Raw genomic sequence first — 17,316 nt, forward strand, 5'->3', positions numbered from 1 at the left:
ACGAAGAGTTTAAAAAAAAAATGGATAACTTTCGCGATTCGAACCTTGGTCTTCAGGTTCGCAACCCGATACACGGTAAAGAAAGAACCACTTGCCTAAAATTTTTCGTGAAATTTTCATCGATTTTTATTTCTCCTCTAAGGAAGTTTTAGCTGTTTCAAAGGTCCTCTCTATTTGGGTTTTTTTCATAAAGATTAGTTGTTTACTTTTGGCAACACTGCAGAGCGACTGAACAGCTGTTGTGAGGTAAAAAGTCCCGTATAATTGAAGAAGAGGTAAAAAAGTAAACTGACGTTTAAAAGGACTTTTTATTCTGTTTGGTATCGTGAGAAACACATGAGTAATTGAATTCCGGTAATTATGATTTAAATTTACATTTTTATACGCTGAGACTGTCATTACCAAAATTATACCAAGATAATTCATTTCATGTTTTATGAATTATGTAATTTTTTTTCGATTATTAAATTGAATATCGATATCCGAAATGGTTTCCAGAAGCCGGAATTGCTCAATTTCTTTCTTGAATGAAAAATTCAATTAAACCAAACTATTTTTCGGTATTAAAAATGTTTTATAGTAATTTTAATTTTTGCTTAGGAACTATTGTAATTTGAGAATTTTTTTTTTTTGAAAATTTCAATTTTATTAATCCGTACCACTTTTATCTAAAAGCTAGTTATTTTCTTTACTGAGATTAAATTTCTTTGTAGATTGAAGCAGGGCCACAACTAAGGGTCAGTTTTGTTTTGCTGCCAGGGACAGTTGCCCCCTTTCCATCCCTGGGAGGAAGTAATTTAAGCGGGATTTCCTAGGAGCAGGTTTTTGTGTAGCATGTGAATTTAATACGCCTATTTCTCATTGGCAATAACTTTATCACACTATGCATATGTATTTTCCTAGCCTGGTGTATCATCTCTTCTGTCAACTGCATATCCACATATTATTGTTACTTTTTGACAATTTTTCTTAGTTTAAAAATTGAGCGAAAATTGAATTTTTCACACAAAATATGTGAGAAGAAGCTTTAATCAACCAAAATATAATCGTACACAAATATAAAAATCATTAACCTGATGCTGCATTTGTTTTTTTTCCACACACTTCACTGTATGTAAAAGAAACCAACATAGAAGTGATGTCAATTTTTAATATTGTACTATCTAATCACTATTATTTTTATTGACCACGAAGCAGCTATGTGATACATGTACAGTACCATGCACATTTTGCCATGAAAAATAATTTAAGTAAACATGAAGCATATTATAAAAATTGTCAGTCTTGTAATGTTAGCTTTACTTACATACATAATGATGACTCATTTATCGCATTAACCATGTTTGATGATTATGTATAATCTACAAATATGATAGATTTACTGTACATGAACAAAATTTATCCAACTTATTGAAATGGCCAGTGATTATTCATAATAACAGCTCTTTATCATTTTCACCGTAAGATATATAGCATAACACCCCACCCCGCCTTTCATAGAGACTGGCAGGGCTAGATCCCAGTGAACATGGAAGAAAACTTTCATAAATCATATTGGATAATTAAGTATGTATGTTTCAGTTTTCTACTGCAACATGGCTCAAAAAGCATTATGTATTTATCATTTCTTCGCAACAATATTCATATTTCCTTAAGTAAATTCCACCATTTTTTTCAGGCTAGCGTTGTTCTAAAATTTCTTTTCCTCTCCCCCATCTTATCAACAACACATTAATTTTTATCAGGGCTGATGGATCAGTGGTGAAATTCTCCGAAAGAGAAATTTTTCCGCTTGACTGTCACCACATGACCTTAAGAATTACCTTCAACAATTACATCGTGGTTGCATTCAGACCTAAATTCACTTTCACTGCCTCCATTCTGCTGAGGTGTGTATGGAGCTGTAAGTCTTTGGACAATTCCTCTCAATTTCAGGATTGCACACACATCTTCATTGTCAAACTCGCTGCCATTATCACTGACACTGTGATTTTTTTTACTGAATGTCCTGTTGTATTCGCATGGTGCAAGCATATGTTCCAACACATCTTTGACTTCTGACTTTATTTTAAGTAGGTAGCCATATCGAAACTTGGTGAAGCTGTCTTTGAACATCACCAGATACCGTTTCTTTTGGAAAGATTCCTCGAATGGGCCACAAACACCAGCGGACATAGGTTCACCTGGCTCAGAAGTTTTCTTTCTGGTTCCAAATAATAAACGGTGTGCTTTGCCATAAACACATGGCTCACACAGTTGTTTGTCGAGGCTCACTGTGATGCCTAACTCCTTCTCGTGTCTTTTTGATGTGGTGTTTGTCTTGGTGCCCCCACCTCTCAAGGTATGATTGTAACAAGGAGCTGTCTACTGCAAAAAGGAACTTCTATCTCTTTTCTGGGCAAAATCGGTTCAATAGCTGAATAAACTACCATTCACACTGTGTGATCCATGGAGCACTACTTAATTGTTAACTTTTAGCCAGCATTCTGTGGGAGTCAACACAAATACACTGTTTTGATTCCAATCTTGCGCTACGAGAACAGAAAATAAATTTCTACTAATTTGTGGAACATATCAAACATTTTTCAAAAGAATCTCTTAGCTCTTTCTGCCAACAGTTGTTTTGACTCTGATGGTGCCTTTCCCTATTGTGACTAAAGTTTCACTTCCAGCAGCTTTGATGTCACAAGGATTATCAAATTTCACGAAGTCAACAAAATACCTGGAACAGTTCATGACATGTCTCGTTGTCCCATTATTGATCCAATATGATGTTGAACTATCTGCTACATATGGATTTCTTCAGAGACAGACATCAACGCTGTATTTGCTGCAGCTTTATGCACTGGTGTATCACTTGTTTTATTCACTGGCTTTATTCTTCGGGGGTCTCCCATAAGCGATCCACAGCCTGCATTCTTTTATCCAGTGTCCTTTGCGTTTGCAGTAGTTGCATATTCCTCTTTTCCAAGGTTTCGGTTTGTTTTTACCACCATGTTTCTGACTTTCTGCTCTTGTCGCTATTAATGCCTCCTGTACACATTTGCCACTATCCTCTGCCTTGGTGAAATTTCTCTCAAACATGCACAATTGCACTGACAGCTCTTCGAATGACTTCTTGTCATCCTTAGCCAATAGCATCCAACTTGATTTGAAGGTCTCGAATTTACTTGGCAAAATGTGCAAAATCTTGCAGACTAGCATCAGGTCCGGTAATCTGGTTTCACTTCTTGCTTCAAGGACATTATTCATTTCATTCCAGAGACTCTTTAGCTTTGCTATGTGTGTGGAAACATCTGGAACCCAACCAAATGCAAAAAATTTGGTGCATATCTTGAATAACTGATCCTTTGCAGTTGCCTCAAACTGCTTCTTCAAAGCTTCCCATGTTTCATAGGCTGAATCATTGTCCATGATTTTTTTTATACACACTGTCGGTGACCGTGCTTGCAATCATTGACTTAGCATAGCTATTTGCTTTCCGGAACGAGTTACAAAGTTCTTTGTGCTTCCTAATTTCCAATCCATTTTCATTTTCACCAAGAGGCTCTGGCTTCCTCAGCTTGCCATCAATTGCACCCTCGTGATAATCGAGCAAATCTCGTATTTTCTTTTTCCATATCACCCGGTCACCCTCTCCAGTCAAAGGCTTGATGCGTCAGCTCAAATCCATTTTCTTTTCTTTTTTATGAGAAAGCTTCATAAAAAATCAGTCTCGAAACGCTGTGCCGAAATTCAATAGTAAGAAGAATTTTCACGCTATTTGAAATATGATGATGATAATATGAATGCCATTTTTCTGTAAACTTTTTCTTATAATAAATAAACTTTACTCATGCAATTTGCATTTGTTTGATAGGCACACATTAAATTTTTTTTTAAACCTTACTGTGGCAACTCATCAAAAAAAGTTATTTTTTTTCAAAATATGTATCCTTTAGTCAATCCGGAGGCAGAAGATGATAACCCATTCTTAAAAAAGTTTATGTGAGCTACAGGTATCATTTGGCACCCTTTTCGTGTTGTGCTAGATAGAAATTTAAAAAAAAAAAATTACATAGAGAACGGTGACCCACCCCCTAATGTAAAAGGACCCAGAATCTCAAATTTCACAACAGAAAGTAACTCTGTTGATAGTTTGGCGTTTAAATGATCCACTCAACCACAAAAATTAATGATCCATTCATTTTTCACATGTCAAAATAAAATTGTTTTTATTTAGTTTTAAAAAACAGTAATCATATTAATCAGTATAGTAATTATCTTATGAATTAAGAATAACATGAATAACATGAATTATTTTATTTATTAGAATTTTTTTTCAAAATAGCTGCTCTTGGAAGTCTGGGGGGCACAATCATGTCAATTCATCTATATAATATATGCATTAGATTAGTCGACTTCACCTTTGATGCTGGGGGAGAGGGGGCATGCCTCCACGCCCCCGTATCTCCACCCATGTATTGATATAATGAACAAAATTAAACAGGAAAAAAATATATTTTTGGTGTATTTTCTGTAATAAATGCCACATGTAAGGGAATTAAGTATTTTTAGCCACGTGTAGTCAGAAATTTATTTCAGAGGGGGACCAAAAGTGATAGAATAATAGATTCAACTATGTTATTCCATAAAAATCAGTCATTTTCTGAAATTTTGGGTGAGGGGGACTGGACCCCTCTGTCCCCCTTTCACTATGGCCCTGATTTTTAGAAATGAGTTTAAACCAGGTAATTAACTGACAATTAACTGACTAAAAGTCCTGAAGTTACAAGATCAGAATCAATACTCACAAATTCATCATCGATATAATCACCAAGAGCGTAGCGAGGGGGGTGGACTTGGGGTCTGGTTCCCCCCCCCAAAAATGTGAGAAAATTACCAAAAAATAGGAAAAAGATGGCCAAATCTTTCCCTATCACTTTGCCTCCCCCCCCCCCCACGAACGAAATTTCTGGCTACGCCTCTGACAATCCCCCATAGTGTTATTTATGCTTTCTTCACACTTAATCTGGGAGGAACCTTCAGGAGAAATAATCTTTTTATTTTAATTAATTTTGGTTGCAGAAATAATCATTCTCCAAAGACTCGGAACAAAAACCAACATGACGGAAGCAGTTCCGAATCATGGCACTCGTGCCTGAGTTCCATGCAGAATCAATCATTTCAACTGCATCTAAAACAGAAATTTTTGCATCCATTCTAACATCCACAAATTCACAAATTTTTTGTCTGTAATTTTCTGTAAAAAGTTTTCATACTTAGGATAATTCCTAATTTCCTTGATTGAGATTTTTTGTGAAATCTTTGGCTTTCTCTTGAATTATTGATCCTGATAATGGGATTGAGGGATTTGAACCACAAAAGAGTTGCTTCCTCTACATCGCTGCGTGAATTCTGATTTCTTATGCGTTTTCTGCTTGGTTCATAAGAAGATTCAAATGAGGAAAAAAAGTTTCCCTCAGTTTTAGCAAATGTTGAAATGGATTCCGTGCAACTCCATATTTTTCGGCGAGTTCACTCTTCAGTTTTCCCGATTCTAGTTTTTTGAAAATTTCAACTTTTGATTTTGATGTTAAAGTATGAAGCTCGCGTGGAGCCATTGCATTCACGGCCGCCGATACTCACAATGATAAGCAAACATATTCAATGATAACCAAATGACATATTCAGTCGGTTAATAATTCATAAACATGTGTCGAGTTAGAGAGTTTCCCCTTCATTGAAATTAGTATTGGGCCAACCAAAGGGAATAATAGATGTCAAATTATCTGGATAGTCGAGTTAGCCATGTGTCGAGTTACCGAGAGTCTACTGTATATTGGTAATGCAACAAATTCTTCAAAAGAGTATGGGTAAATATTCAGAGAAATAGAAGAGGGAAGAGATTCTTAAAAAGGAGGAGAGAAATATAGAAAGCTAGAGCAGCCATCTTCAACCTGTTGCTTGTGAGCTCTATGGTGCTCCCTGTAGCATCAGCAGTGGTCAATCAACACCATCCATAGCAGAAGGTCACCGAAGATCATCTCACCTATAGCCATTGGTTATATCACTACAAAAAAGGGTAAACATGGCACATGTGTCTGCCTGCTATATCCAATGGCTATAGGTGAGATGACCTTCAGTGACGTCACGAGCTTTGCATGGAGGCCTTCTGCTATAGATGGTGTTGTCCCAATGTTTGTGTCCAATTTCATATTTGCGAATATTTGATCAATGCTTGGATTAAACACCTTGTAAAAATTACATCAAAGGATTACAATTATGCAGCTTTCAAGCGTACTTATGTTGAAGTTGCCATAAAGGTGCTCGTCACTTGATTTTGGGCATAGGCAATGCATGCGACTCAAGAACAGTTAAAGACCGCTGAGCTAGAGAAACAAAAATCCATTGAAAAAGCCAGGAGAATCTGGGGGGGGGGGGGGTTCAATGTTGTGTGCTGCACCCAAAATGACTGATGTAGGCCTACATGGAATCACATTCTCAAAGGGCAAGTTTTGCTAAAACTTTCTTATAAAACAGGGTATTATGATATAAAAAATGGTTTAAAATGTATATTAAAATTGCAAATGTTTCTGTAAAATTGGCTTTGGTCAAACAGCTTCCTTCTTTTGTGTAACGGTACTTCACAGAATTCGCAAAATGATAATTTCAATTTCTTGAAAACAATGCTTATTTTCTAAAAAAGAATTTTCATTTCCAGATTCAATGTATTAAATTTACTGTGCTATCAGTTTGGTTTTATTTCCCTTTCCCATGTCCCCCCACTAGTGTGGGAGCTGATGGGCTCCAGCAGATTCTTACTATTTTGTTTTTTAACACTAGAAATTCATCATAAAAGGGGCCCATAAAAGATCCCAGCCTAGGAGTCCTACTCCAGGATGTGGGGCCATGCCCCACCCCTGGAAAATAACCGGAAAATAACTGTTTCCTTGATATCTCTGGCTGAGAAAGAAGCCATCTATATCTCTCTAAACCGTCCCACCCGGGGGCCATTTCCTGAAGTTAAGAGAGGCTACTAATGCCTCTACTTCAGCGCCTCACGACACAGTGCGTGAAATTAGGAAGGCAGATTCATGTGTCTCCAGTGGTGTAGATGGTAGCATGCTTGCCCGGTATGCAAGAGGCCTGGGTTCGAGTCCCGGCGGAGACGTGATGACTTTTCTTTCCGAGCTCACCTCAGCATAATATCCGGAAAATAACTGTTTTCTTCGTCAATTATGTTCTAATTTGATTGAAATTTCCATATACCGCACAAAAAACGACCGCACAAAAACAGGTTTGAGTGTAGTTTAAAAAATTCTGAACTTGAAAGATAATTTTAAAACTAATTTATAGAAGAAAAAATTCACACAAGTATCAATGCAACAAAATTAGAATTGTTCTACATATCGATTTTTATTAATTTGTTATAGTTTTTTTCATAACAACACTGAAATTTAGATTCTTTCTTTTAAATGGGGGGCCTACCCACATATTATCACTAACATTCAAGTGATTTGTGGTTTTTGTTTTCATCAGCTAAAGTTATTTTGTAAAGCAAACCCATTTTGTAAAGGTAGGTGGTAGCCAATGGTAAAAGTGGTTGTAAAGCCGTCTTCCCTAGTTTTGGAAATGATTTCAACTGAGCATATATATATACAAAAATTGTTCTAAATCAAAATTTCGAAATTCCATTTTAATACGTGCACTTGCTCGCATTTCAATGGAATCACCTTGCACCTCACCATCATTCATGGAATTAAGATTGAAAAATAATCTAGTACTGCAAACAGAGTAAAAAAAAAAAGAAACTTGGCAAAAGCATGTGAAAATTGCATACATGAGTATACCTTCTGAATCCCTTCAAACTACGATCATTTAGATTTCACGCATCACATTTTTGTGAGCAAAAGCTAAAAATAAGGTGTGAAAATGTAGGTATAATTCATATTTTGAATTGAAAAATTTAATTTTTTTTAAATATTATTTTGGATCTGTTGCATGGTTCGTACTCTTCCAACGAAAAAAAATTCAAGCACTTTTCAAGGTAAAACTTAAAAATTCAAGGACTTTTTTTACAAACGCATATTTTTCACATGAATAGGCGCATATTTAATTTTTATTAAAACTTTCAGAGAGATTACATTTCTACCTACTTTATTTCACATCATCTGTAATGAATAAAGGAGGCCACATACCAGGGCCGTAGCCAGAAATTTCGTTCGGGGGGGGGGGGACCAAAGTGACAGAACAATAGATTTGGCCATCTTTCTCCCTTTTTTCGGTCATTTTCTCACATTTCGGGGGGGAGGGACCAGACCCCCAAGTCCCCCCCCCCCTCGCTACGCCCTTGCCACATACACATATATATATCATACAAAACATATGACACATTGAATAAGGGCGTAACACAGGCACGAACACAGTTCCTGCCTGTCAGTTTCCTCATTGAAATGTAGTTTAGTCTCGAAATATTGCAATTAATTTTCTTTTAAAGACTACAAAAAAGAACTCTTTTAAAGATCGAAAAAGATTAGATTGTTTCTTTCATTAATTCTGAATTTATTTATTTCATCAATGCTGAAATTCTTTCTTTCATTAATGCTGAATTCTTTTATTGATTCTAAAATTATTTCATTAATTCTGGAATTCTCTCATTAATTTTGGAATTATCTTTCATTAATTCTGTAATTTTTTTCTTTCATTAATTCTGTAATTTTTTCTTTCATTAATTCTGTAATTTTTTCTTTCATTAATTCTGTAATTTTTTCTTTCATTAATTCTGGAAGGAACTATCTCTGATTAATTTTGGAATTATCTCTCATTAATTTAGGAATCATATCATCGATACTGAAATTATTTTTCATTTATTGTTTTAAACTCCTTTAAACAACTATGGATGCCATTAGAGAATAACGTAGATGCGCCGACATTCAACGCATCACGTGATCTTCCAACGAATTATGTAGACCACTGACGTCATACTAGCGCCGGTACTAGAGGGCACGGGTGGCAATTTTTAGGTGAACACCGTTATAAAATTATCGAATTCCGAATTGGTGGGGGCGGCAAGACAATACAAAAATCCTAGTTATGGCCCTGCGTCATACTCCCTCCAGTAATATAAGCTCAATTTATTTCAGCGCCGATTCACCCATTGAAGCACAGCTTGCATTTGGCGGCATTTTTGTCTGGCACACTCAGCAACCAATCTTGATAGAAGGGATTTTTTAGAAACAATCAAAAGTACACACTTGCTACTCATTTTTTGTTTTCTTTCTTTAAAGAACCTTGTACAAGCACGGAGATACGGGGGGGGGGGGGCAGCGTGAAAGGTGAAGTTGACTGATCTAATGTATATATGCATATATGAATTGGCATCATCATCATGCCCCCAGAAATAATGACCATGCCCCCACAGTAGGCTGACCATATTTCCTCGAGAGAAATACGGGACAACGCCAATTTTCACCAAAAACAACGCCAAAACCAAACAAAGTTGCCAAATATTGTTGAAATTACGGAAAAATCACAATGGCGGGAAATGATGCAAATTGCAGTGAATTACAATGTATTTCACGAAAGACAAACGTTCAAGGCAAATGTGGGAGATTAGTATTCTCATATATAGTTGTAATTATCGTAAAATAATTTATGAGTTGAAAAATAATGTCAGTCTTTGACTTCAATAAAGAATAAAAATTCAAGTTGGCTTCGTGTAAAATACGGGAAAAACCGGGACACTTTTGCCAAAAAGTCGGGACGGCCAAAAAAACAGAAAATACCGGGACTGTCCCGGGAAATACGGAACGTATGGTCACCCTACCCCACAGACTTCCAAGTCAATCTCCGCCTATGGTTGACAGTAATCAGAGGAAGCTTCGCTCCCTTACGGACTGCTGAAATTATTTCGGCAAAAATTATGAAACTTTTTTTTTTCTAAGATATTGATTTCTCAAGTCCTCCAGAAAAAATATCTAGTACAAAAGTTTAATGACTTCCAACGACGCCAAATACGTCTACATACGATCACAGGATACATGCTACCATAAAGCCGGGTTTTCCTAGAGAAGTGGGTTGTTGCAATACCTTCTAGAGCAGAAGGACTTCTACTCTAGGAGTAAGTATTGGTTGTTGGGGGCCAGAGCGTGCCGACTGAGCTGAAGAAAAAAAACAACGAACGGAAGTTCATTTTGAACTCTAGCTTTTATTCCATAAAAGTTGCAAGAAAAAAAAAAGATCATTTACGATCATAAAAAAATAAATTAATTAAACGGCCGACAAACAACAACCGGCAATCTCAGGGAGAAAAAAAACAATCCCGACATACACACGCGGAAAAAAACCAGCCTACAGTATAAAGCCGAGCTCCCGTGAGGGATAGAGCACGCCGCCGGCGATTTACATATTGCGTCGGGCCGAGCGGTTCCACGTGCACAGAAAATAAAAAGAAAAAAAACATTCCAACATAGGTTTTTGGCGCCGCATGAAACGAACTGTATCATTTCGCGTCAACAGAAACGTGTTACATAATCACACTACACGTTGCGACATCCCAGCATAACTACCCAGGATTCTGGTCTGGCGAAATTGGTGCAATCGATACACAAAGGAGAGAGACAAATGATTTTTAAGAAATTTCTAGTTTTTAACAAAAGTAAATTTATTAATTCTTTAACAATTAAATAAGTTACGAATAACAGAATTATTTCTCAATTTTCATACCGTACATCAATGCAAGTCCGTTGTCTCATCAATCTAGTCCGACTGCAGGGGTTAGGCGATCTTTATCGGATCACACGTGCCGTGAGGTCATCGACCTTCGAGGAAGGTCACGATCCGAGACGAAACCTCACGTGGCGGGAAGAGCTGCAAACAACGGCCGAGATGACGATCGGAAGCAATGATCGATGCGGAACCATTCATCGACCTTGTCGGAAGGTCACGACCCGAAGCGGGAAGAGCTGCAAACTCGACGATCGGAAGCGATGCGGAATCATAAGACGGACGGATGAACGATGACAGGAGCGACAACGATTGATTAGAGATGTGGCATGATGGGTCCGGAACCAGCCGGCGATGTAATAGCAACAGAGAGACGAATTATTTCATACTTCAGATGACTCACCCCAGGGGCGTAGCCAGAAATTTCGTTAGGGGGGGGGACCAAAGGGACAGAACAATGGATTTGGCCATCTTTTTCCCTTTTTTCTGTTATTTTCTCACATTTCGGGGGGGGGAAACCAGACCCCCCAAGTTCTCCCCCCCCCTGCTCCTACGAAAACCCGGCTTAAGAATAATGGGAAAAAACGTGATTTAAATACAATTATACAGGGTTATTGGCTGCTAAGGCTTTTTCCCTGTGCTTTGCACTTTAACGACGTCACTTACGGAGTAAAAAAAAAGTGGCGAAAACTATTTCAGAAAAAACAAATTTTTCAAGGACTCTCAAATAATTCTTAAAAAAAATTTCTTTTTCAAGGACTCTCATGGATTTTCAAGGCCTTGAAAATGAACTTTTTTTTTCAAGGACTTTTCAAGGTTTTCAAGGACCGTACAAACCATGTGTTGATATATCCTTATTACTAATGATGTGTGTGAATGTAAGTAATTATAACCAGAATATTCAATTGAAGACAGACACATATTTAATAGAGATTTAAACACTTAAAGTGAGAGACAACATCTGTTGCTGTTCAGACTTGAGCAGCCATGTTTTCTGTGCTGTTGCCAAAAACCTGAAACTAAATACTTGACTAATAATGTGTTGCCAGATACAAAAACCAGAAATAAATTGTCCATTAACATAATATTCTAACAATTTTTCTCATTTAAATTTCCCTGAATAATCAATCAGCACATTACAATTTTTTCTCCATCATACACCCCCAAAACTCTGGTTAAAACCACTGCCCTAGACCATTCCATCACCCACCCGAGCGATATTTCCCACTTCAGAAAATGGATTTAGAGGAATGAATGTGCTATTATATTAAAAGGAGTTAATGGGCTCTGCCATGTTGTCTGTAAAATTACCCACATCAAATTATATATGTATAAAATACATTGAAATAATCATTGGTATTATATAAAATGTCCATCTGACAGTGTCGTTTTGCTTAACACTACGTTGTGAGCAGGGAGGTTGATTGGCATTGCCGATTTTTGGGCTAGAAGCTGATCGCAGTTTTATTGGGTAAAGTTCAGTCACTTTGGTGGATAATATAAAAATAAAGTAAAACTTTAGGTTATACAAACATGTAACCTGAAGGGCCCAGGAGACTTCCTTGAGGAACTCCACTAGTGACGCCTGTCCAATCAGAGAATTCCCCGTTCACCATAACCCGTTGTGATTTATCTCTCAACCACGATTCTATCCAATTCAGCAAGTTGCCCCCAATCCCAATCTCGTGTAAAAACGCTTCGAGAGTTTACCATGTTGGACACAATCGAATGCCTTTTGGAAATCAAAGTAAACATGTTGCAACATCTACATTTTTGCCATTACCCAAAGCCTCAGTCACGTGATCATAAAAAAAAGAGGTGAAGGTGAGTAGGTAATTTCTCATGGTACTAAAAATGCATTCAGAATATCAAAAACAGCATAAATCTAGGTTAATATTATGATACTGCCTCTCAGTATAATGATAATCCTGCAGAATATTGTATCAAGATGTGACTGTATACAGGCTAAATAAAAAATACTATAATGATGTGTAAAAAAATAAATTATTGGGGAAAAAATTCTCTTGTGTATTTATGAAGCATTGTGTATCAATGAGAAACTGAAGAAAAAAAATTTGCTTATTTATAAATTGATAACATGTATGGCAAAAATGAGTATTTAAAATATTTCATGTATAAGAATGTGGAACAGTGTGTATAGATAAGATCAACTCACAACATGGTGCAAATTTCATTCAATTTGTAGTTTCTGTAGTGATCTATGAGTTGAGGAAAAAAAACTCAGTTTAAAAAATTGATTGTGCAGATGGTAGCACTACACATAACAAGCATTACACAGAAACAAACTTCACGGAAGGTTCACATACTTACACCCACATTCCAACATGTACCAATTCGGTAGAGGTTCCACAGAGGAATATGGATGAGGTGCGTGTCTGGTTTAGTAGTAGTTTCTGTAGTGCCAGAACCATACCTTTGTAAATTAACCTGAAAATGTTGCACTGCAGGTACTTACTTAGGTTATACTGGAATAGAGACATTTGCATGACTTATTCAGCATTTATTTGTTTCATTGCACAACATTTTATGCAGTCTGATGGGCTAAATAAAGGTGGCCTCTAAATTAGATTTAGCTGCATGATTATTGTACTTTTTGTCATGCAACTATCATAAATCTTTCATTTATTTTCAGAATACATCAAGCTGCTGCAGAGAGTTTTCTATCATCGAGATATTCTTTTTTTGTTATGAGTACAAATTAGAGTAGAAAAACATGGAATTAGATGAAGATCTTTCAGATGATAAAATTATATGTATATTAAGAGGTGATGACAGATCTGAAATACATAAATGTCTGTCTGAACTGAAGCAAAAGAAGGATAATGTTTGTGAAAAAATAAAACAACTCATTCATCGAGATATAATCAAGCTTTTATTTTCTTATTTAGATCTACCAGAACTCTGTAGAATTTCATTGAGTATCTTATGTAATTGTTGTTTAGATTCTACTCTTTGTACAGAAGTGATTCAAAATAAAGGAGTAAAACAGCTTATCCGGATTACTAAAGGGCAAGCAAGTGATGATATTGTAAATCGAGCTTGTCTTGCACTTGCAAATATATCCCTCACCAAAAGTCATGCTATAACCTATGTACAGAAATGTAAAGCAGTCCGTGCTGTTGTCAAGTTCCTTTCATCTACAGATAGTACTTCATGTCAGCAAAATGCTGTCCGCACATTAGGAATCATAGCTAAAGACACAAAAACTCATAATGCATTTTTGCGGGAAAGAGCTTACTTCCATATTTCTAAACATTTATCTTCAGATCATGTAGCTATTTCCCGTTGCTGTGTGAAAGCTCTTGCTGTTCTTACCCAAAGCTGCAGTGGTGCTGTTGCTGAACAAATAAGTGATGAAGTACTTTCAACTTTATTGCTACTTTATGACCAAAAAAATTTGGAAATAAGTGAACATGCTTTAATATGCCTTGAGAACCTAGCATATGTGCCAGAGTTAAGAATTCATTTGCTAAATGTTGGTGCTGTAAAACTGTTTGTTGACATAGCAAAAGACATTAACGCATCTCCTAAGAAAGTGAAATTAGCTATTTTGGCTATATGTCAGTGCTGTCAAGATTATAGTTGTCAAGCACTAGGTAAACCGTACCTTGTTCCATCTTTGCTTATTGCTTTATCTGATGCATGTTATCAAGATATTCATTTAAAAATATTATGTACTTTGAATAGTTTTCACTTTGTTGTAAAAGATAATGCAATGTTTAATGAAATAAGAATATTTTCAAAATTGATTGATAGATTACAATGCTTCATAGATGCAAACAGAGTTGATCATATCGTGAAGTCAAGTATTCCATTTTCCGGTGAAAACAGTAATTTATTAGATTGTGACAGCTATGGTGTTCCAATAGCAGAAATGGAAAGCAATTACAATGAGGAAAATAAATCGCAAAAAGCCATCCAGCTTCAGGTAAAAGACAACAGTGAATCAGATAATGAACATTCAGACTCAGAATCTAGTGTTTCATCTGGTCAGACGCAACCATTTTATAGTATCCATAGTCCTACTTATCAAGGTCTTCAGCTTTCTGAACTTACAGCTGCCAGCAATTCTGCATCATGCACTGGATTTACTACAAGTCCTCTTAGAGGAGCATTTCTTTCATCACCAGAGTACAGTCTGTATGATTGTTCACCTGGCTCTCCCTTTTCAAATTCAAGCATATTGAGTCCATGGTCACCCAGTTCTTCTTATGCTGATGACCCAAATGTTTGTTGGTCTCCAGTACTTAGTTCAAGATCTGCTTCTCCCGAATCTCTCTCAGAGAAGGATTATGATGATTCAGTAATTTCTACTGTGGATGTTAATGAATACGTTGTTTCAACTGACAAGTTGGCTTTCAGAATTTCAGAAACTTTAGATTGCACATCTAAAAAAACTGATCTTTCATCTGATTTCAGGCCACAAGGTGCAGCTTGCAGCACTAATGATGGTAATAATGATTCTAATGATCAACGTCTTTCAAATGAAGTGACTGCTGACTGCATTAAGGCTTCAAATAATGCAAAAAATAGTGAAAAATTGTTTCCTAAAATTTCTTGTGACCCATGCTGCTCAAAAGAGAGCAGTGATGAGTTTGGCAACACGGATAGTTTTTCCAATAAAGATGAACTATCTGATTTCTCATCTAACACCACTGGACCAAATCTGCAGAAAGTTGTAAAACACAAGCTTCCCTTGTCAGTTGATGACATTAATGAAACTGATCATTCCAAGATTGTTTCAGAAAGTGAACCACCTTCAAAACGTAAAAAAATCACTGAAGATAAAGAGATTGGTTTACTAATATTATCTCTTCTTTCAAAAATAATATCTATAATGAAAGAAATTAATGTAAATTTCATTGAAGGCAACAGACAATTCTGTATTTTAATGGAATACCTTGTAGCTATTGATGTTAAATCTGAAAAAGCAGCTAAAATCTTTGTGAGCTTGGTGAAAAACTATAATTTACTTGAAAAGTTAGTGATTTTTAATTTCTTTGGTGAAATGGACAAAATAATGGTTACCTCACATGATTTGTCATCATGTGAGCATTGTGCTAAACTTGCACGTGTTAAACATTCCATCATACTGGCTGCTAAACCTGTAGCTGAATCAGAGTACGGAATGTTCAATTTAGAACGGATCCTTTTGAAAGGAGAGATATTGCACCAACTATATTGTTTATATGCTATTAATAAAGTTCTCAATAGACCCTACAAATGCAAGATGCTTATAAAAATGAATGGACTTGCAATAATTTATAACGGTTTAAAATCAGAACAAAAAAATGTTTTTGAACTTGCAGCCAACACCCTATCCCTTTTGTATAATGGCCTTTTAGAGTATGACAAAATTCCTAGAAAATTGTTATTTCAGTGTAGTTTAAAATGTAAATATATGTCTTTTCCTTATGATGTCGAATTTCATCTCGAGGATGGCTCTAAGGTTTTAGCTTCACGTAAAACATTGATTGAAAATGCTCCATACTTTGATAGACTTTTGAGTGGTTACTACAAAGAATCTACTCAAAATATAGTAACTATAAAAGATATTGATGGGATTCATTTCCAAATAACCATGCATCTTTTGCATGGCTGTGGAAAACATGGATGCCCTCACATATTAAATCTATCATTGAATGATATACTGAAAATAATAGCTGTAATGGAACGTTTTATGATGCCTGTAAAAGAATTTGAATATTTTGAAGAACACTTGAAATCATTAGTGTATGATGCAAAAGATGCTTATCTTGTATACAAAAATACAGCAGGATTGCATTTTAGTTCTCAAGTTCATGAATTTGCATTGTCATCAATTTTATGGTTTGGTACGCAAGACAGTTGTTATTATGAGTGCTTACACAAGTTGAAAGAACTCCAGGAGTTTTTTTTTAATGACATAGAAAAACTTTTTGAGCAAAGTTGCATTCATTTTAAAATTCCAGACAATGTATCTTCTATTTCCCATAAAAAATAAAGACTTTTCAATCAAGCTACTTAACTGCTTTCATGACTTTAAATTGTGTTAAATCATTAAACAAATCATGTCATTTCATCATATCAAGTAGATATAACATTTTCACCGAGGCCACCATATTACTTGTATTCTCAACTTTAGAAGTTTACAAGAGTTGCAGTGACTGTGTTTGGTTTACATATATATATATTCATGTGTATATTCAATTAAAATTAATGTTGAATGTATCTGCTTTTCATGATCATTTTTTCCACATGATGGTAATGCATATGAAGAATTAGAAAAACTTAAAAATAAACAGATTCTGTTTTACTTTCTAATTTTCTTAACTGAATTTAAAACCATGAATGGACTTTCTTTGATCTGTTGGTTGATGTGCCTGATAATGATGTGCTACTTGGCACATTATCAATACCCATTGTTTTTTAAAAATTAATTTCTATTTTACAGAATCAAAATCATTTGAACATGTATTCTTTTACATATTCCAATAAAAAGCCTGAATCTCTACATTTGTTTTACCAGTTTTATGTCTTTCAAAATCTTTTCTGCCATTACCAATGAACAAAGTTATGATGAGATGAGGTGACCAGTAGGGAATATCT

General features: G+C 35.8%; 2 protein-coding genes across 2 annotated transcripts; one reads left to right on the plus strand and one right to left on the minus strand.

Annotated features, from left to right (window-relative positions):
- Window positions 1-216: 216 nt before the first annotated feature.
- On the plus strand, window positions 217-17,221 carry LOC149072148 (uncharacterized). The gene is made up of 2 exons (XM_089246499.1): window positions 217-354; window positions 13,361-17,221. The coding sequence occupies exon 2, from the start codon at window positions 13,442-13,444 to the stop codon at window positions 16,709-16,711; it is 3,270 nt and encodes a 1,089-aa protein (XP_089102625.1). The 5' UTR covers window positions 217-354; window positions 13,361-13,441; the 3' UTR covers window positions 16,712-17,221.
- On the minus strand, window positions 2,863-3,414 carry LOC149072149 (uncharacterized). The gene has a single exon (XM_089246759.1). It carries the CDS (start codon window positions 3,412-3,414, stop codon window positions 2,863-2,865), a length of 552 nt encoding a protein of 183 aa, XP_089102885.1.
- Window positions 17,222-17,316: the final 95 nt, after the last annotated feature.

The sequence above is a fragment of the Pholcus phalangioides genome, unplaced genomic scaffold, assembly GCF_987345545.1.
Source record: "Pholcus phalangioides strain wild (caught in Gottingen) unplaced genomic scaffold, Ppha-v1.0 ptg000017l_1, whole genome shotgun sequence".
In the NCBI taxonomy this organism is placed as follows: domain Eukaryota; kingdom Metazoa; phylum Arthropoda; class Arachnida; order Araneae; family Pholcidae; genus Pholcus; species Pholcus phalangioides.

Bases quoted from the DNA above. Each gene is read 5' to 3' on its own strand.
- LOC149072149 (XM_089246759.1), bottom strand. From the start codon at position 3,414: ATGGACAATGATTCAGCCTATGAAACATGGGAAGCTTTGAAGAAGCAG.
- LOC149072148 (XM_089246499.1), top strand. From the start codon at position 13,442: ATGGAATTAGATGAAGATCTTTCAGATGATAAAATTATATGTATATTA.